Consider the following 21,959-nt stretch of genomic DNA (forward strand, 5'->3'; position numbering starts at 1 on the left):
TCCAATGACTTTGGGCTCTGAAATTGGACTTGTCCTGCGTTCTCATCCCAGTTTCTCTCTCTCTCTCTCAAGCTGTGTGCCCTTGAAGCCACCCTCGATGTTCCCAGGCCTCCACTTTGTCATCTGAAAACAAATTTTTCTTAATGACATGAGTAGTAATACTGCACAAGGGCCAAGGCTGTTTTGTTCTCTATTGTATCGCAGCATCAGGGACAGTGCCTGGCACTTAGTAGGTAGGCCCTAAGTACTGTTGTTTGAATGGAGAGCCAGTTGTGCCCCAGGGCGGGTGCTGCAGGCTGCAACTCCAGCTCAGTGAATTCAATCCCCTGAGCCCTTTCAGCATCACGGTGTTGATTCTTCAAAGGATGGATGAAAGATTTGAAGGGGAATTTCCTAGCTGAAAGGATTGAAAAAGAGTGAAGTGAAATTTCTTTCTCTTTCTTTCTTTCGTTTTTGTTTTTGTTTTTTGTTTTTTGTTTTTTGTTTTTTGGTTTTTTTTGAGACAGGGTTTTGCTCTGTCTCCCAGGCTCGAATCTAGTGGCTTGGTCATGGCTGACTGCAGCCTCAAACTCCTGTCCTCAAGAGATCCTCCCACCTCAGACTCCAGAGTACCTGGGGCTACAAGCATGTGCTACCACGCCTGGCTAATTTAAAAAAAAAATTTTTTTTTTTGTAGCGATGGGGTCTCACTATATTGTTGCCCAGCTCGTCTCAAACTCCTGGGCTCAAGTGATTCTTCCGCCTCGGCCTCCCAAAGTGCTGGGATGACAGGCATGAACCACCGCGCCCCGTCGAAATTTCTTGTCTTGACTAAGTGAAGTCAAAGTAAGCTCCTAAGGCTGTTTCCTCATCTGTAAAATAGAGATAATAAGTGTAACTCACAGAGCTGGTCGCTCTGGGGATTAAAGGTGATAACGTCTGTGACGTGCTTGCTTGGAACCGGACCTGGCACACAGTAAGTGCTCAATAAACGTTCATTCAAGGTGAGGAGTGGGGACGGCTTGGAGGAGTCGGGGGTCCTCCTAGCAGCCTGGGGGAGTCCGGTCCAGCTCTCTGCCGCCGGGAGGGGCGTGGCCAACCCAGAGGGACGTGGTCCAGGCTTCAAGGCTGGACCAATGGGGACGCCGAAGGGCGTGGCCCTACCCGGCATGGGCGTGACCTCGTGGAGTGGGAGGGGCCAGGCGCTGTGGGAGCCTCCGGGAAGAAGATGCTCGGGCCAGCAGCCACCGCCAGCCCCGTCGCCGCCGCCGCCCGCGCCCGCCGCCCCCCGGGCCCCCACTAGCGGCCGCCTCCGCCTCCCACTCCGGCCACGCTCCTCCGGCCCCCCACCCCGAGCAGGGTCTGGGGGGCTCGGCCCTCTTGCCCCAGGGAGCCAAGAAGAAGGGAGGAGTCCCGTCCCCCCAGTGGCGCGTCCAGTCCCCAGCCTCTGTGGTCCCAGGAGAGACCTCACCCCTCAGTTCTTTCCCGGCCCTATCGGAGACCCCCCTCGGCCCTGCCATCCTGCTCACAGCCGCTCTCCAGGCTCTGTCAGCCCCCCGAGAACCGGCTCCCCCCTACCCCCGCCTTCCTTCTCCGGGGCTCCCCCTCCCCCACCCCTCCATCGCCCCCTCCCCCTCCCACGTCCCCTCCCCTCCCCCTCCCCCGCCCCCCGCCCCCCGCCCCCCCCACCATGAGGATGATGGCCGCCGGCGCGGTGCACGGCCTCTTCACGGCCTCCGCGGCCCCGCAGCCGCCGCCGCCCCCGCCGCCGCCGCCGCCGCAACCCCAGCCTCCCCAGCAGCCGTCGCCGCCGCCACAGCAGCCGCCGCCGCCGCCGCCGCAGCCGCCGCAGCAGCAGCAGCCGCCGCCCCAGGCCCCCCCCATGGAGCCCGAGGCCCCGGATTCCCGCAAGAGGCCCCTCGAAACGCCCCCCGAGGTGGTCTGCACCAAGCGCAGCAACACGGGAGGTGAGAAAGGGCTGCGGCTCGGGGCGGGGGAGCGGGCAGGGGGCCTCGCCTTTCTCCATCCTTCCCCCCCCTCCCGTGGCAGGTGCAAGGGCTCTGGGGAGGGGAGAGACACCCCTCCCCGAGGCGGGGGACAGAGCGGGGAGTTGAGGAGGGGGCTGGACCCCCTCCTCCTCTCGCTGAGGCCCGGGGCTGGGAGCTTTGTCTGCGAGGAGAGGGGTGGGGGGGAGGGGGTGATAAGTGTCCTTGGGGGGCGCAGAAGATAGGGGGCGTGGGAGCCTCAGGGCAGGTGTCTGTGTGTCCTTGAGGGGTGTGTGATGTGACCCTTTCAGGGCAGGGGTGTTCCCCGGGCTCGCGTGTCCTGGCTGGGGGAGGGGAAGGAGTAGAGGCCTGTGGACCGGGAGCTTCCCAGCCTCCCTCCCTGGGGATGTCCTGAACAAGGGTTGTCCCAGAGGGAGGCTTGTGTGGCCCTGGCCGGATCGTGCGTGGGGACAGGCTGGGTGGGTGTGTGGGGTGAAATGGAGGAAATGGTGGGTGTGTAAAGCTAGGTGGGAGAATGTGAGGCTAGGACAGGTGTGTATGTGTGTGCGTGTGTGTGTATGTGTGCCCTCTACGACCTGGATGTGTGACATTAGGGATCAGGAATATGACAGCATAGAAAGGGTGCATGAGAAAGACAGGGGACAGGGGCTGGGCTCCATGTTTGAGACCCCCCAGCGGGTACGTGTGACAAGGAAAGGTGTGTGCTTGTCACCCCCGAGGGGGCTGTGGCAGAGTGTGACACATGAGAGGGTGTGTGTGACATGCAAGGGGGTGTGTGGGGGACGCCGAATGGGCTGGCCCTGGGCGTGAGCCAGAAGAGGCTGTGTAGATCAGAGGAAAGGGGTCCAGTGTGTGTGACACAGGCGTGGCTGGGGTGGGGTGGGACTCAGAGAAGCTGGTGAGGGGATGTGACAAGAAAAGGGTGTGGGTGTGACTCCAGAGAGGCTGTGGCTGGGTGTGACACATGGAGGTGTGCAACAGTGACATCAGAGGGGGTGTGTGCAACAGGGAAGGTGGGTGTATGACGAGGGAGAGGCTGGGGCTTGTGGGTGAAACGCACGAGGGTGTGTAAAAAGGAGAAGGAAGGATGGGTCCCCATGTGACAGGGCACGTGTGCGTATGACACCCAGCTGTGTGTATGGGTGTAACAAGGAGAGGTGTGTGTGTGAAATGGCTGAGTGTGTGACACCAGAGATATGGGGATGATTTTGCATGTGTTTGACAAGGGAGGCTGTGTCTGTGTCCCTGTGTATTGGAGATTGGCGAACGTTTGACACCACGGAAGGCAGTGTGAGGGAAGAGAGGGGCTCTCCCTGGGTGTGTGACCCAAGGAGGTGTGTGTACCAGAGAAGAAAAGCCCAGCTGGGAACTCTACGTGCATGCCCTGCCGTGGGGGGCTCGGGGAAGAGGTGGGGTTTTTGGGGGTCCTCAGAGCCCAGTCCTCTAGCTCCCTGGTAGGAGGGAGACCCCGCAGCGGACAAGCCCCTCCCCGCGGTCACCTTGCCAAAATCTCCACTTCCTCTGGCCTTTTCCTCCGGATGGGAGAGGGATGGCTTCAGGCAGAGTGCACCCTTTCCTCTCCTCCAGGCCTGGCAGTGGGTGGGGTGGGGGCCTCCCACCTCCTCCCTACAGATGAATACAAGCCGACTTTCTTCCTCCCATCCTAGCCCTCCCCCACCTCCATCCAGGTGGGACAGGAATCAGGGACCCCCTGGATGCCTGTGAGAGTGTCCAGCAGAAATTGGAGGAAAGGGAAGTTGGGGGAGGGGATGGGAGGGAGTTTCCTGTCCTTCTTCCTGCTCCCCCACCTCCAGCACACACATGAATATGTCCCCAACTTCCTTCCCTCCTTCCTGCCCCACTGCTGTTCCCAGTCCTGGAGAGGTCAGGGACCCAGGAGGTCCCTGAGCCCAGCCAGACTGTCTAGCCCTCCACCCACCAACCTCCAGAGGGTAGGGGGTTCCCACCTTTCTCTTAAAGGGACTGAGATGCTTAGAATCAGATCACTTCGCAGCACAACTTAACACTGACGCCACTGCTGCTAATAACAGTCACATCTGCCTACTTGGCACCTACTACTCTGAGATATGGGTTAATACAACCCCTGGGAGAGATGATTTGAGAATGTTTTTACAGATGAGGAAAACTGAGGCTCAGCAAAATGAAACCGCTTGCCCAAGGTCACACGGTTTCTAAGTGATGGAGCTAGAATTTACCCAACCCTGGGCTGTCTGGTTCCGGAACTCCTGGACATAACCACTGTGCTATCCTGCCTCCCTCCACAGTGGGGAAACTAGGATGAGCCTTTAGGGACCATCTCCTCCAGACTGTCTCCCATGCCACTTCTGTTTACTCATGGGGAAACTGAGGCCAGGAGATGCAGATGGACAGGCCTCCATTGACAGAAACACACTCAGGAGCAGGGCTGGACAAGGGTCCAGGACTTTGATCCCAAAATTGAGGGCTTCTTTCAATAATATGCATTCATAGTTGGGGGATGCTGGGTCAACCCATCCCCTTTTCTGAGCCTCAGCGTCCTCATCTGCCATATGGGCACATAAAAATGACCATAAGGTGCTGGGCACGGTAGCTCATACCTGTGATCTCAGCACTTTCATAGGCTGAGGCGGGTGGATCATTTGAGGTCAGGAGATCGAGAACAGCTTGGCCAACATGGTGAGACCCTGTCTCTACTAAAAACACAAAAATTATCAGGGCATGGTGGTGGGCACCTATAGTCCCAGCTACTCAGGAGGCTGAGGCAGGATAATCGCTTGAATCCAGGAGGTGGAGGTTTCAGTGAGCCGAGATCACGCCACCACACTCCAGCCTGGGCAACAGAGCAAAACTCCATCTCAAAAAAAAAAAAAAAAAAGGATAATACTAACAATAGCTAACTATATTATCGTTTAATGCCTTATTTGCAATTTCATATCATTCTCCCAACATGCTATGATGGAATAATAATAATCAGTTATAATAATGGCTAGACTTATGATACTACAGTATGCCAGGAACTATCATGGGAAGTGCTGGACATGGATCAATTCCTTAATCCTTACAACAATTCTATCATGTTAACCCATGTTACGGATGAAAAACTGAGGCACAGAGAGGTTAAGTCACTTGCCCAACGTCGCTCAGCTGATAAACAGCAGAACCATGATGTGAACTTAAGTGGCTGGCTCCATTGTGTGGGGAGACACTAGAATGGACCCTATTTTTCGATGGGGAAACTGAGGCTCAGAGGGGTTAGGGCTTCTCCTGGGTGTCCCAGCAAGCAGTGGCCTATTGGACAGATGAGATTCTTCCCCTCCTGCCCACTTCTGGGAGCAGATGGGAGAAGTGGAGGAGATGGTGGCAGTTCACACTCGCTTCTGGGCACTGTGAGTGGCTGGCAGATGCCGCTGGGAGGAAAACAAGGCACTAAGGGCAGGAAGACTTGGGTGAAGAGGTTGGACGGAAACTCTAGTCAGGGACTCTTTACAGAAATAAATGACCCCAGTCTGGCAGGACAATAACAAACAGATCGTAACTCTTAAGCTGCAACAATAATGACCCCCATACTCCTGACTATATTCCCGCCTCTGTCAACCCCTCCAAAATAAAAACCCATATACAGACACATGTACATAACTCACACCCTCAACATAGCTTACACCTGCCAGATCTTGCTCCTAACATCCCTCTTTTTTTTTTTTTTTTTTTTTTTTTTCTGAGACAGGGTCTTATTCTGTCACCCAGGCTTGGAGTGCAGTGGTGCAATCATGGCTCACTGCAACCTTGACCTCTCAGGATCACGTGATGCTCCCATCTCAGCTTCCCCAGTAGCTGGAACTACAGGTGTGCACCACCACGCCTGACTAATTCTTTGAATTTTTTTGTAGAGACAGGGTCTTGCTATGTTGCCCAGGCTGGTCTCAAATTCTTGATCTCAGGCAGTCCACCCACTTCATCCTCTCAAGGTGCTGGGATTACAGGTGTGAGCCACCATTCCCAGCCACATCCCTCATTCTTTGTTTTTTGTTGTTGTTGTTTATTTTGTTTTGTTTTGTTCTGTTTTTTGAGACAGAGTCTCGCTGTATCACCCAGGCTGGAGTGCAGTGGTGCCCTCTCAGCTCACTGCAACCTCCACCTCCTGAGTTCAAGTGATTCTCGTACCTCAGCCTCCCGAGTAGCTGGGATTATACGCATGCGCCACCACGCCCGGCTAACTTTTGTATTTTTAGTAGAGACAGGGTTTCATCATGTTGACCAGGCTGATCTCGAACCCCTGACCTCAGGTGATCCACCCACCTCGGCCTCCCAAAGTGCTGGGATTACAGGCGTGAGCCAGCACGCCTGGCCACATTCTTTATCACGAAGTCAACATCACCAGGGTTAACAGCCCCTCCTAGAATGAGATCTTTCAGGATTCGTATCTTGCCACCGTCATGTGCTTGGTGTGGAATGCTTAGGCGAGTTATTTCACTGCTCTGAGCCTCAGCCTGCTTTTCTGAAACATGGAGGCAGGAAGAGCTACCTCTCTGGGTTGTGTGCATTAGATGAGATTACATATGTGAAGCACATAGTGTAAGGCTGGTAGATGGTAAGTGCTCAGTAAACAGTTGCTATCATCATCATCATCATCATCATCATCATCATCATTATTATATAAGTGCCATTGAGAATGTCATTTTCCCTTTTCACCATCCACCATCCAATGGTGATTCACTCCAAGAAAACTGTGGCCCACCTGCCTTTCTTTCACTCAGAGACATTCACAACTCAAGGCAGCATCACACCTTTCAGCATCTCATCCCTACATAAGCACACTCTAGTTGTACTGCATTTCACACCAAACAGGCAACACCGCCATTCACAGAAACACATCACACGCCTGAAGTCCCACCCCTCCTCAGCAGTACTGCTCCTACCCCACACCCTCTCTACCAGCAGCATCCCCACAGGCTCCCGATGACAATACCGATGTCGAACCCCAGCCTCCTCGTACCCTCATAGAACATGCCAGCTCTCCCATCCCCAGCCCCCAAACAAAACCATGAGGTGCCATGAGGACAACACCCAACATTGATGTTGCATCCGGGCACACTAACACCAAAAACAACACCTCAACAACCCACACCCCTTCAGCTTTACCTTTGTCATTCATGACCCCCAAGATCAAATCCACCTTAGAGGGTGGACTCTCTGACACTAAAATAGGCCACTCTTACTACAACACCCCAAATCTCTTGGGTAGGCAATTGTTATTTATGGAAGGGGAAAGGGAGTATTGGCTGATTTTTTTTTTTTCTTTTTTGAGATGGAGCCTTGCTGTGTGACCCAGACTGGAGTGCAGTGGCGCAATCTCGGCTCATTGCAACCTCCGCCTCCCAGGTTCAAGTGATTCTCCTGCCTCAGCCTCCCAAGTAGCTGAGATTAAGGCATGCCACAACCACGTCCAGCTAACTTTTGTATTTTTAATTGAGACAGGGTTTCACCTCGTCGGCCAGGCTGGTCTCAAAACTCCTAACCTCAGGTGATCTGCCCACCTCGGCCTCCCAAAGTGCTGGGATTTTTGAGGGGGTGGATACAGAAGGAGCAAGAGCAGAGACACAGTGACTAGAAGGGGAAAGACGGCACCTTTCCAAGGTGGAAATGTTTGAAATTGCAGAAGGAAATTAATCAGGAGACCTGAACTTGCTATCTTCAGTTCTTCAGACTCTGCCATTGGGTAGAGGGAGCTGTCTGGACTCAAGGGAAGAGTGAAGAGTGGGATGGGAATGGGTGGGTGCGGAGTTCTGGCATGTAGATTCTGCCTCACTAGAAGGGAGAACGTTCTCACAAGCAGTGCCTTGGTTGTTCAAACAAGGTGGGCGTGCATGATGGCTGAGGGCTCCAAGTTCAGCTGAGGTCACGTGTCTGCCCTTGCTGCAAGGAAGGCTGGTCAATAGAGACCTGGTTTCTTTCTGGGGAGGTAGGACTCACATGGTGGGAAACTTCCCCAAACAGAAAAAATGTGCATAAAATTCTGGGAAAGACCAGCACAGACTGATGCTCACGATGGGGACTCCTGGGAATTCAAGTTCTGAGTCTCTACAGGTGGGAGGTCTTAGCCAATCACTGTCCATAGGAGACTCACTTGAAGAGGGGGCTCCAGGCGTCAGATTTGCACTAGTCTGATACAGGGACCGTCAAGCCACCCACAAGATGATTTAAGGTGGTCCATGGACAAACATTTTTTTTCATTTTTGAATATTGTATGTTTACATTAATGTATGTTAGGGAGAACAAAAACATAACCAGCCCTTCAAGCTCCAATTGCTAGCAACGATTTTTAAATTTCTTCTTTCTTTCTTTATTTTTTTTATTTGAGACTAAGTTTCACTCTTGTTGCCCAGGCTGGAGTGCAGTGGCACGATCTCAGCTCACTGCAACCTCCCCCTCCCGAGTTCAAGCAATTCTCCTGCTTCAGCCTCCCAAGTAGCTGGGATTACAGGCATGCGCCACTATGTCCGGCTAATTTTTTGTATTTAGTAGAGACGAGGTTTCACCATGTTGGTCAGGCTGGTCTCAAACTTCTGACCTCAGGCGATCCATCTGCTTCAGCCTCCCAAAGTGCTAGAATTACAAGTGTGAGCCACCGCACCCGGCCTAATTTCTTCTTTAAATTGATGCCTTTAGGCTGGGCGCGGTGGCTCACGCCTGTAATCCCAGAACTTTGGAAGGCCGAGGTGGGCAGATCCCTTGAGCCCAGGAGTTCAAGACCAGCCTGGGCAACATGGTGAAACCCCGTCTCTACTAAAAATACAATAAATAAATAAGTAAATAAATGCATTGAAAATTTAAAAGGAATTTAAAGGAAAGGGACCTTGTTTGTTCCCTGCTGCATCCCCAGCACCTGAACCAAGGACTGGAAGGTCATGGGTGCTCAGGAAGGATTTGTTGGAGGAAGGGAAGGAAGAAGGAGAGAAGAAGAGAAGAAAGAATAATTCCAGTACAGTACAGAGGGACATAAAAGGGGAAAAATTCTAGAAGGTGGCATGAGAAAGACAGGAATTAGAGAGAGGCTGGGTGCAGAGAATGGAGACAAGGTCTGGCTTGTATCAGTGAGAGGACATTCCTCCTCCAAGAAGGAGGGAAAAGTTTGGGACAGCCCCCTAGGGAAAAGGGTGATTAACAAAGTGGGATCACCCCTCCTTCTCCTACCTCTCAATCCAACCCCCAAACCCCACATATAGGGTGCTTGCTCTGTGTCTGATGCTGTGATAGGCACTGAACTTGTGTTCTTGGTGTAGACAATACTGATAATGATGATATCTAACATTTCTCAAATCTTCTATGTGCCTGGGACCATCTGAAGTACATTTCCTTACATTTCCTGATTCCATTAATCACAGTAACCCCATGAAGTAGCACTATCATGATTCCCATTTTATAGATGAGGAAAACTGAGGCCCGAGGCGACTTGCCCAAGGGCATACGGCCCATCAGTGGCAAAATTCACTTTTTTTTTTTTTTCTTTGAGACAGAGTCTCACTCTGTCACCCAGGCTGGAGTGCAGTGGCGCAATCTTGGCTCACTGCAACCTCTGCATCCCGAGTTCAAACAACTCTCCTGCCCCAGCCTCCCGAGTAGCTGGGAGTACAGGCATGTGCCACCAGGCCTGACTAATTTTTGTAGTTTTAGTAGAGACGGGAGTTTCACCATGTTGGCCAGGCTGGTCTCGAACTCGTGACCTTAAGTGATCCACCCGCCTTGGCCTCCCAAAGCGCTAGGATTACAGGCGTGAGCCACCGCGCTCGACCACAAATGTCACTCTTAGTCTAGACTTGCTTCTGCTGTTTCATACAAAAATTCTCAGGGACAGTCTGAAGAAATACGAGAGAGGGGGCAGAAAATGGGGAAGAGGGTGACCCCAGTTTTCTTCAGAGAAGATGAATACCTTCCACCCTCAGAGGAAAACAGGGAAGATGCTCTGGCTGGAGAGAAGATGGGGAGTGAAATTGAAGAAGCAGAGAGAGGATGGAGTCCTGGGGATTAGTGAGAATTCCCTCCCCATCTTTCTGAGCCTTCCAGAGATAAAGGACCCCATATCTGTGACAAGTTTAGGGTGAGGGTGGGGAAGAGGACAGATCCGTGAGTCCATGGAAGAGAATGAATTCAGTAGGGGTCAGGATGATTGCTAGGAAGGCACCCGAGAGGGGTTAATTACCTAATAGGCTTAATGGTCTGATTAAGTAAGTTTAAGAGGATTGCCTTGGTTTCAGGGAAACTCCTTAATTCTGGACCCTTCCCCATGCCTGCAAAGCCACATCTAGCCCCTCTTCCCACACCCCCATCTTAAACACATAAGGGAACACAGAACTTTCATCTTAAGAGACCAGGCAGAGGCCGGGCGTGGTGGCTCATGCCTGTAATCCCAACACTTTGGGAGGCCGAGGCAGGTGGATCCCTTGAGCTCAGGAGTTCGAGACCAGCCTGAGCAACGTGGCAAAACTCCGTCTCTACAAAAAATTTTAAAATTACCTAGGAGTGGTGGCATGTGCCTGTAGTCCCAGCTACTTGGGAGGCTGAGGCAGGAAGATCACTTGAGCCCAGGAGGTCAAGGCAGCAGTGAGCTGTGATGGCACCACTGAACTCCAGCCTGGGCGACAGAGAGAGAGAGAGAGAGAGATCAGAGAGTGTTAGAGCAGTTTCTCTTTTATCTGTTCTGTATGTTGAGGTTTTACGTGAGACATTGAAAATAGGCTTCCTGGCTGGGCTCTGTGGCTCACCCCTGTAATCTCAGCACTTTGAGAAGCCAAGGTTTGGTTGAGTGCGGTGGCTCACGCTTGTAATCCCAGCACTTTGGGAGGTCGAGGCGGGCGGATCACAAGGTCAGGAGATCGAGACCACGATGAAACCCTGTCTCTACTAAAAAATACAAAAAAATTAGCCGGGCGTGGTGGCAGGCGCCTCTAGTCCCAGCTACTCGGGAGGCTGAGGCAGGAGAATGGCGTGAACCCAGGAGGCAGAGCTTGCAGTGAGCCGAGATTGTGCCACTGCACTCCAGCCTGGGCAACAGAGCAAGACTCCGTCTCAAAAAAAAAAAAAAAAGAGAGGCCAAGGTTCGAGACCAGCCTGGCTAACATGGTGAAACCCCTTCTCTACTAAAAATACAAAAAAAAAAAATTAGCCGGGCATGGTTGTGGGCACCTGTAATCCCAGCTACTCGGCAGGCTGAGGCAGGAGAATCGCTTGAACCCGGGAGGCGGAGGTTGCAGTGAGCCGAGATTGCACCATTGCACTGCAGCCTGGGTGACAAGAGCAAGATTGTCTCAAAAAAGAAAGAAAGAAAAAAAGAAAATAGGCTTCCTTTGCTTAAAAGAAAAAGTTTAATAACCTTGGGGGATGGTTTAAGACCTTAAAATTTGGAAGCAGGGTGGCCTGACTCCTCCCTTTCTTTTCCCAGTGCTTATTGCAAACCTACTATGTGCTGTTCAAGTTTTGGGGACACTGTTCAAGTCCCTGGGACACGGGTGAGCTCTATGGATGTGGTCCACGGTGGACCTCTGTGATCAGTTATTCTGAAGGCATGAAACAGGGGGATTCATCCCATCTTTGGGGTTCAAGGAAAGCTTCCAAGAAGAAGTAACATTTGAGTGAGGACCTAAAGGACAAAAGATATTGACTGAGGATGGCTGGGCGCGGTGGCTTACACCTGTAATACCAGCACTTTGGGAGGCTGAGGCAGGCAGATCATGAGGCCAGGAGACCGAGACCATCCTGGCCAACATGGTGAAACCCCATCTCTACTAAAAATACAAAAATTGGCTGGGCGTGGTGGCGGGCACCTGTAGTCCCAGCTACTCGGGAGGCTGAGGCAGGAGAATGGCATGAACCGGGGAGGTGGAGCTTGCAGTGAGCCGAGATCGCGCCACTGCACTCCAGCCTGGGCGACAGAGCGAGACTCCGTCTCAAAAAAAAAAAAAAAGAAATTGACTGAGGGGAAGAGAAGCTGCCAGGCACAGAGTATGCGCAAAAGCCCTAAGGTGGGAAGGAGCAGGGCACATTTAAGGAACAAAAAGTGCACTGAGCCTGAGACCCATGGAGGAAGATGAGGAAGTGAAGCTGGAAAGGTGGGTGGGGCCAAATCATAAAGGGTCGCCAGGCTGGAGTGGAGTGCAGTGGCGCGATCTCGGCTCACTGCACCTTCTGCCTCCTGGGTTCAAGCGATTCTCCTGCCTCAGCCTCCCGAGTAGCTGGAACTACAGGCACGCGCCACCACACCCGGCTAATTTTTGTATTTTTAGTAGAGACAGGATTTCACTATGTTGGCCAGGATGGTCTCAGTCTCTTGACCTCATGATCTGCCCGCCTCTGCCTCCCAAAGTGCTGGGATTACAGGCGTGAGCTACCGTGCCCGGCCACAGAGGGTCTTCTTATACTGAGAAGGGTCCAGAATTTCCACCCTGGAAGCACGTAGGGGCAACAGGGGCAGGGGAGGCTAGACACTTGCCTTGAGACTACATTAACAAAATGCTTTTCACATGGTCAAGAAAACTGGTTTATAATAAGCAAGGTGCAGTGGCTCACACCTGTAATCCCAGCACTTTGGGAGGCTGAGGTGGGAGCATCACTTGAACCCAGGAGTTCAAGGCCAGCCTGAGCAACATAGGGAGACCTCGTCTCTACTAAAAACATTTTTTTAAATTAGCTGGACATGGCAGCCAGGCACGGTGGCTCACGCCTGTAATCTCAGCACTTTGGGAGGCCGAAGTGGCCGGATCACTTGAAATCAGGAGTTCAAGACCGGCCTGACCAACATGGCGACACCCCATCTCTACTAAAAGTACAAAAATTAGCCGCGTGTGGTGGCGGGGGCCTGTAGTCCCAGCTACTACTGGGAAGTCTGAGGTAGGGGAACCCCTTACACTCGGGAGATGGAGGTTGCAGTGAACCGAGACTGCACCGCTGCACTCCAGCCTGGGCAATAGAGCAAGACCGTATCTCAGGAAAAACAAAAAAAGAAAAAAGAAAAAGAAAGAAAGAAAAGGAAAGGAAAAATTGGCCTATAACAAAGAATGGCCAAAACTCCACAAGCTGCCACTGGCACTGCATCTAGGTCTTCGAGGCTGTCCTTCACCATGTTGGTCCCCCCAGGAGTGGAGGGTGTTAAGCAATGATGGGAGGAGACTGAATCAGAATTGGATTTGAATCTGAGCCCAGTAGCTGTGTTCCTGTCCTTGGGCTGGTGGTGACTGTGGGCTGGTGCCTTCACTTCTCTGTGCCCCTCTGTGCCTCAGTTTCCTCTTGTGTAAAAATGGAGCTCATTCCACCCGCCTCACCGGGAGGTTGTGAGGAACGGACGAGATCAAGCTCACAAAGCACTCAGCACAGCGCCTGATCAAAAGTGAGTGTTCAGAGCATCCCCAGCGTCCGGCCTTCCTCTGCCTCCCCGCTCACTGCTTCCACCTGTCAGACCGCCGTCACCTCCTGCCTGGACCATTGCAGTCGCCACCTCACTGGGCCCCCAGCTCTCCCACCGTTGCTTCTCACGGTCTCCTCCTAAAACCTAAGTCAGGCCACATCCCTCCCATGGCTCCATCTCACTTGGGGTAAAAGTTAAGGACCTCACTGTGGCCTGCGAGCCCCATCACCCCTCACCGCCGGCACCCCTCTCTGTCCTCATCTCCTCCCACTCTTCCCCTCTCTCATTCAGCTCCAGGCACAGGCTATTCCTTAGTCCCTCCGGAAGAGCACAGGCACAGTCCCACTCCAGGGCCTTTGCACTCACTCGTCCTTCACACAGCCACGTGGTTCCGTTCCTTCCTCCGTATCCTGGTGATCATAATAGTTCGGAGCATGGACTCCAAATCTCAGCTCTGCCACCTACAAGTGCCCTTGGGCGATTTCTTCACCTTTGTTTCCTCATCTGTATGATGGGTTCCTTCATAGGATAAGTGTGAAAATTCCAAGGACTGGTATTTGGAAAGTACTTAGAAGAGCGTAGCATCTATCAGGTGCTGCAGAAGTGTGTGATGATGAATAAAGCACGGTGCATTCTTAGGAAGAGCTTCCCTGGCCTCCCTCTCTGACACTGCAGCCTCCCACCCTCCCTGACCCCCTTTTCCTGCCTTTTTTTGTGTCATTAGAAGTTCCACCATCTGACATGAAATACACTGTCTGTCTTCCCCACCTAGAAGAATGTAGCTAGCTGTGCGAGCTCTTGGCTGAATCACTAAAACTCTTTCGGCCTTATTTGCCTCATTTGCCCACAAATCGGGGAGCTTTGTCTATTTTCTTCTTGGCTGTTTCCCTAGACCAGTGCCAGGCACGTAGCAGGTGCTCAGTAACTATTTGTTGAATGAATGAGTGAATGAAGATCATTATTTGTATTATTCTCCATACCGCTACTGTGACCCCTGGGGTTTCCTCTGCTCACCCCCTCCAAAGGTGAAGACCCCTCCCCCGCTGACCCCCCTCCACCCTGTGTGCCCCCCCAGAGGAAGGCGAATACTTCCTGAAGGTGCTGATCCCCAGCTACGCGGCGGGCTCCATCATTGGCAAGGGCGGGCAGACCATCGTGCAGCTGCAGAAGGAGACAGGAGCCACCATCAAGCTCTCCAAATCCAAAGACTTCTACCCCGGTGAGCCCTGGCCCAGGTCTCTGCCCTAGGGGCCTCCCCCGCACCCCCCCGGCCCTTCGTCCCTTTCTCCCTTTCTCCATCCCACCTAGGCCCTAGATGAGGGGGAAGGTCTGCCCTAAGGACAGTGACAGTGGTGGGGAGGGGGCTTCCCCTCCCCCTAAGGGGACAGAGCTGCCCCCAGCCCGAGGGGCCTGGCCGAGCAGATGGGGGTGGGGGCAGGGCAAGACAATGGGCCTGCTGCATATTCATGAACTCATTTGCATGATGCGCTGGCAGATGTGTCTTTTCCCACACACCTGCCCCCTCTGGTCAGTTGGAGGAGTGAGGGTGGGGAGGGAGGCAGGTGTCAGAGCGTCCCTCCGGGCTTGGGGGCCAGCCAGCCATGTTCCACACACGTGCTCCCCCCTTTGGATTTCTGTCACCCCCTCTTGCCCAGTCTCACTGGTTTTCTCTGTCTTGGTGTCATTCTTTATGTGTCTCCCTCTCATTCTGTTTCTGACTTCTCGTCTCTTGTTCCCCTTAGCCTCCGTCTGTCTCTTGCCCCTCTGTCTGCCTCTCTCTGTCCATTTCTCTGGTTCTGCTTGGATACCCCCCATCTCTTGTCCTCTTCATCTGTCCTCTGCTTTCCCTGTCCCTCCCCTCATCTTTCCTTCTCCTTTTGTCTTCCTGTCTCTCTCCCCATCCTTTCCTTCCCTCCACCTCTCATAGTCTCACGGTTTTTCTTTCCTCCTCTCTCTCTGAAGTCTGTTCAATCATTCATTCAACCAATATCTACTAGCCCCCTCTCACTGGGGTCCTCCTCAGCGGGCGTCACCCATTTCTTTCTGCCTCTGCTTGTCTGTCTCTCCCTTCCTCTGTCTCTTTCTTCCTAAGTCTCAGCTCCCTCCTGGTTTTTTCTTCCCTTCCTCCAAACCCAGTCCCTTTTCTGCCTCTCTCCCTGCTCCATCTTTCTCCCCCAACCATACATCTTCCAAGGCCCCTCCACTCTCTATTCCCTCCAAAATCTCTCACCCCACCCTGTCTCCCTCCCAAGACCAATGCCCAACAAGCATCGACATCTAGGACTCCAGGGAAGGCCTCCTGAATTGCATCTTTGGTCCAGTGCTGGTTCTAGTTCATCCTTAATCCCCTTGGATTTTTTAGGTCAAACACCAGAGCTGGAGCCCAGGGTCAGTACGCGCTCATTTTCTCTCTCTCTTTCTCTCTCTCTCTCCCCCCACCCCCTCTCTCTCCTCTCTCCTATCTTTCCCTCTCTCCTCCCTCTCTCTTCTCTCTCATTCTCTCTCTGCTCTCTTTCTCTTCTCTCCTCTTCTCTCTCTCTCTCTCTCTGCACCATCCGCCCCGCCCCCAGCCTCCCATCTCACTAAGCAGCTTTGGCAAGAGGTTTAGAGAGAAATCGAGTGAACCAGGCACACCTCCTCCTTTTCTCTTCCACCCTGGCCCAGTTTTCCCCACTCCCCTGTAGCCCACAAGATATGGATAAGACCTCTGTTCAAAATGTTCCTCCGAGGACACTTGGTTCCTTGCTCCTGGATCACGTTCTGTGCCACGAGACATGTCGTCCCCTCCCAGCCCAATGACACAACCCACAGGCCAGGCAGCTGGGAAACCCAGAAGGCGGGACAGACATTGGTCCTACCAGGTCAAACAGTATTCAGACAAGCAACAGGAGCCAGCGTCTCTCTTCAGCCCCTGGACGTGTGGTCAGCCCCCATCCCCACTCCTGGCGTGCAGCTTCCAGATCATACAACATGAGCCGGCTGCTGACTCAGAGAAGCAGGACACAGCCCCCTACGTCCTAGTCCTGTCCCCAGGACTTCCCAGAACCCCACAGGAATGTAGGAAATGGAAAAGCTACTGCAGGAGACAAAAAACATTTCCCTCCACTCCTGGCGTGACACCCTGTCATTCATTCATTCACTCATTCATTCAACACACATTCTCTGAGCACTTCCTCTATGCCAGCCCTGTGGTGGACAGAAATGGGGACAATAGCAGTGGCTGAAATGTTCCAGCCTTGATTCCTTGGTTCTCACATCCCAGTCAGGGAAGCAGACGTCACACCAGTGATGACCCAGAGTGGTCAGGGCTGGGACAGGAAGTCCAGAGGTTAGTAGCTGGAGCCCAGGTGGCACAAAGGACCCAGCCCAGGGAGGTCAGGAAGAGCTTCCTGGAAGAGACGACCAGAGCAGTAGGGAAGAATGAGCGAGGTAAAGTGCAGGGAAGTGTGCCCAGGAAGACAAAATGGCATACTCAGAGGCTGCTGAGCAGTTTGGCCAATGTAGCCAAAGCAGACAGAACATGTGAGAAATGACAGTGGAGAAACTGAAAGGGCACTCTGGGCCTAGTAGGTTCGCATGCACACACACACGCCCTCACACTCTCACATGCACACTCACACACACGCTTACACTCACACTGTCATGCTCACACACACACTCACTCACACCCACACACACTCAGTCACACATGCTCACACACGCTTACACACACACTGTCACACATGGTCACAGTCACACGCTCACAGACACACTGTCACACATGCTTACACACACATTCACACACACTGCACTCATGCTTACACACACATTGTCACACATGCTCTCACACACTCACACTCATTCACACTCACACACACACCCCACTCACACGCACACGCTTACACACACACACACACAGAGTGCACTTGGGTGTCTACTACATGAAATAAAAACCTACCTGGCAGTTAACTCCAAGGGAAGGGCAGAACACACAAATAACCTCCCCTCCTTTGTGGTGGATCCCAAAGCCCTAGATTCAATCCATCCAGGTCATACATGGAGCAACTGAAATGCAGAAAAAGGCAAGTACCTGCCCAAGGGCCACACAGACTCCCTTGCGTGAGCCCAGATCCACCCTGGGGATTCTTTTTTTTTTTTTTTTTTGAGACGGAGTCTTGCTCTGTCACCAGGCTGGAGTGCAGTGGCGCGATCTCGGCTCATGCAACCCCTGCCTCCTGGGTCCAAGCGAGTCCCCTGCCTCAGCCTCCCGAGTAGCTGGGACTACAGGCATGCGCCACTATGCCCGACTAATTTTTTTTTTTTTTTTTTTTGTATTTTAGTAGAGGCAGGGTTTCACCATGTTGGCCAGGATAGCCTTGATCTCCTGACCTCGTGATCCACCTACTTCGGCCTCCCAAAGTGCTAGGCTTGAGCCAACGCAACCAGCCACCCTAGGGATTCTAAAACACTGTCTGATGTTGAACATCTGCTTGAAGCTTTATACCCTAAGTGCTGAAGAAAAACACACACACACACACACTTTTTATTTTGTATTTATTTATTTATATTGAGGCAGGGTCTTCCTCAGTTACCCAGGCTGGAGTGCAGTGGCAGGATCGTGGCTCGCTGCAACCTCAACCTCCTGGGCTCAGGTGATTCCCCCACCTCAGCCTCCTGAGTAACTGGAACTACAGGTGTGCACCACCAGGCCCAGCTACTTTTTTTTTTTTTTTTTTTTTTTGAGACAGAGATTCGCTGTTGTTGCCCAGGCTGGAGTGCAGTGGCGCGATCTCGGCTCACTGCAACCTCCACCTCTCAGGTTCCAGCGATTCTCCTGCCTCAGCCTCCCAAGTAGCTGGGATCACAGGCATCCATTACCATGCCCAGCTAATGTTTTGTATTTTTAGTAGAGACGGGGTTTCACCATGTTAGCAGGCTGGTCTTGGACTCCAGACCTCAGGTGATCCACCTGCCTTGGCCTCCCAAAGTGCTGGGATTACAGGCGTGAGCCACTGTGCCCGGCCTGTATATTTTTTTTTTAGAGATGGGGTCTTGCTATATTGCCCATGCTGAACTCCTGAGCTCAAGCCCTCCATCCGCCTTGGCCTCCTAAAGTGATGGGATTGCAGGCGTGAGCCACTGTGCCCCACCACACACACTTTAAAAAACATTTTTATAGTTTTATAACATACCTCCATCAAAGTGCAAACTCTGAATGACTACTTAATACATTCATGTTCTTTTTAATATCAAAAATACAAAAATAAAACTGTCATCATTTTATGCCTCCCTCCAAGATACACACATACAGCTGATCACTCCATGCACCCGAAATTTAGCAGAATGCACAGACTCTGAAGCCAGACACCTGGGTTCAAATCTCTGAACATCTACTACCATCTAAGAGAACTTGAACAAGTCTTGAGCCCTCTGTGTGCCTCGGCGTCCTTAGCAGGGAATCAGGGACAATAATAATATTGCCTACTTCACATATTAAGTGAACACGTATGTATAAAGTGCTTTGGTCAGGTGTGATGGCTCACATCTGTAATCCCAACACTTTGGGAGACCGAGGCAGGTGGATCACTTGAGGCCAGCCTGGCCAACATGGTGAAATCCCATCTCTACAAAAAATGCAAAACTTAGACGGGCGTGGTGGCACATGCCTGTAATCCCAGCTACTCAGGAGGCTTAGGAATGAGAATCACTTGAGCTGGGAGGCAGAGGTTGTGGTAATCTGAGATCACACCACTGCACTCCAGCCTGGGCGACAGAGCGAGACTCTTGTCTCAGGAAAAAAAAAGTGCTTAGAATGGTGCCTGACCCTTGGGTTGTATAAGGGTCAGCTATTATTAGACACTCTTTTGGGGCTTAACCAACCCCCCCAAAAGCCCCTGTGGGCCCCCTTGTAATTCTTACAAGGGGATGGAAGGTCAAAGACTTCCTGAGTTGGAAGGAAGCTTCACAGAGAGGCAAACCCTCGGCCAGCTCTTCCTGGGGCATCCACCTCCCCCTACCCCGCCCCCTAGTCCCCACCCCAACCCACACCCTTTCCTATTTACACCAGACGGAGGCAGACTGCAGGCTGACTCACCCTTGGCTCAGACCAAGCCATTGTTCTGGGGTGGGGAGGGCGGGTAGTAAGACTGAGGAACATGGCTCGAAGCGGGTGGGGGATGTCAGCTACACAAGTGACCCACAGACAGTGACGCCCAGACACATGGCGAGGCTGGCCTGCCAGACTGGGAAATGGCAATTGAGGAGTCAGGGTCGTGGCACCAGCGTGCTGCACTGAAGTGCTTGCTGGACACTGACACACACCCCAGGTATCCCAGACACACAGGTACACAGCCACACGGCGCCTGGCGCACACTCAAGACACTTTTTTTTTTTTTTTGAGATGGAGTCTCTCTCTGTCGCCAGGCTGGAGTGCAGTAGCATGATCTCGGCTCACTGCAACCTCCGCCTCCCAGGTTAAAGCGATTCTCCTGCCTCAGCCTCCCGTGTAGCTGGGACTACAGGCGCACACCACCACACCCAGCTAATTTTTGTATTTTTCATAGAAACAGGGTTTCACCATGTTGCCCAGGATGGTCTCGATCTCTTGACCTCGTGATCTGCCCACCTCGGCCTCCCAAAGTGCTGGGATTACAAGTGTGAGCCACCATGCACAGTGACACTCAAGACCTTTTACATTCTCTGGGGCAGAATCCCCTTCGAGGAGAGAGAGACACACTCACACTCCACACATCATACACATCCCGGCTCACCCAGGCACACACATTCTCACACTGACCAGTCAAGTTTTTTTTTGTCTCGCTGTAATTCACATGTTCAGACACACACACACACAAACACACCAGTCATCCAGAAAGTCCTACAAACTGACACCTGAGTCTCCCTGTCTGTCTCTCTCTCTCTTTCTCAGGTTCACACACACCAGTCATAGGGTCTTTCCTGTCTCCTATATATGTATGTGTGTATATACACACTGGTCATCCAAATAGTCTTAGAAACATCCAGAAGTGTGTCTCTCTTTCACTTTCACAAACACACGTACACATACAAATGCCGTCACACACACTGCCATCCAGTCTCAAAGTGATATATATTCATTGTACAGCCTCCATCCCACTTTGTGAGATTCTTTTGTTTCTTTCTCTCAAACTCTCACATACACTCAGCTCTGTCTCACAAAGAGTCTATATAACCTTGATCATCAAAGCGACACCAAAGTCTGTCCCACACACAAGGGCACACACGAACATCTTCACCGGAATCACTGTGTCACATAGTCTGTTCATAAGGCAGTCTCTGCACTTTATCTCCTACAAACACAGATTAGGATCATCTAGCCAGTCCTGCTCAAGTGTACACACACACACACACACACACACACGCGCGCACCACTCACCAAACAGCCTCGCAGACACACACACTGGTCCAGTGTCACCCTGAATCTCTTTCACACACATATCCCAACACCCCCTAGTTTCTCTCTCCCCCATGGCCCCACTCCCCAACACTCTCATGCAGAAATGAGAAGGATGCCCAGGACAGAGCCACAGCCAGTATCTGGAGAATCTCCAGGAAAGACACCCACCTGCCTCCCTCCCCAGTTCCTTGATTCCCCACTCCTCCATGAGTAGTCTTTGACCCACCCTGCTATCCCATGTCCACACCCCTGCCCTCCCCCACCCCTCAGTCCTCCATCTGGTGGGTTCAGACAGGCACTCAGGCCTCTCCTCTGCCTCCCCCATCCCCCAGCTCTTCCCCCATCCTCTCCAAAAAGCCCAGAGGCCGACGCTGCAGGCTTTCAGGGGTTGCCATGACAACAGGGCCTCGTCCCTCGTCCCCCTGGGGGTGGGCTGAGGACCCGGCCAGCCAGACCGATAAGGGGGTTCCAGTTACTGTGGCAACCGTTGCAGGCCTGAGCTCTCTGCTTCCAGAAGGGGAGGGGGGCGGAGTGAGTGAATGGTTTCCAAAGCAACCAGGGAGCCGCAAGAACTGAGAAGAGGCAGCTGAGCCCTGTCTCCCCGGCCCAGGGCTGCTGTGGGCATCGCAAAACATTTAAGCATCATTCTTCCATCCCTAGAGGTTGTTTAAGGGGAGGGAGATGAAGTGCAGATTAGAAAACAGGATTGCACTCATTCTCCCAGCTGCCCATCATGGCCTGCCAGCCCATGCCCGCTCCCCCAGGCTCACCGTGTGATCGGTCAGGTCCACTCTCTGGACTTCAGCTTTCCTCTTCCATTAAATGGGGCCTGTCTCTCAGGAATGTCCCCATTCCTGTCTCATGAGTGTGCCCTCTCTCTCCCTTGCTCAACAGGAACCACAGAGCGGGTATGCCTAGTACAGGGCACGGCAGAGGCCTTGAATGCTGTGCACAGCTTTATTGCCGAGAAGGTCCGAGAAATCCCACAAGCGATGACCAAGCCTGAGGTGGTCAACATCCTTCAACCCCAAACCACGATGAACCCCGACAGAGCCAAGCAGGTCAGCTGGGGCAGAGACTGGGTTGCTGTAAAGCTGTCGACATTCACAAAGAAACATTCCTCCCACATCACTGCTTACTGTGAGGTTCAATGGGACAAAGCTGA

General features: G+C 52.6%; 1 protein-coding gene across 2 annotated transcripts in view; it reads left to right on the forward strand.

Annotated features, from left to right (window-relative positions):
* The first annotated feature begins 1,348 nt into the window (after positions 1-1,348).
* Positions 1,349-21,959, forward strand: part of NOVA2 (NOVA alternative splicing regulator 2) — a 41,506-nt gene continuing 20,895 nt past the window's right edge. The window contains exons 1-3 of one of the 2 annotated variants that reach the window (XM_055248434.2): positions 1,349-1,946; positions 14,456-14,599; positions 21,689-21,855. In XM_055248434.2, coding sequence (XP_055104409.1) covers positions 1,670-1,946; positions 14,456-14,599; positions 21,689-21,855 — 588 coding nt within the window. In that variant the 5' untranslated portion in view covers positions 1,349-1,669. Of the gene's footprint in view, positions 1,947-14,455; positions 14,600-21,339; positions 21,457-21,688; positions 21,856-21,959 lie in introns of those variants that run through there. The other variant, XM_055248437.2, reaches the window with a different exon arrangement.

This window comes from Symphalangus syndactylus, chromosome 17, assembly GCF_028878055.3.
Source record: "Symphalangus syndactylus isolate Jambi chromosome 17, NHGRI_mSymSyn1-v2.1_pri, whole genome shotgun sequence".
Classification (NCBI taxonomy): domain Eukaryota; kingdom Metazoa; phylum Chordata; class Mammalia; order Primates; family Hylobatidae; genus Symphalangus; species Symphalangus syndactylus.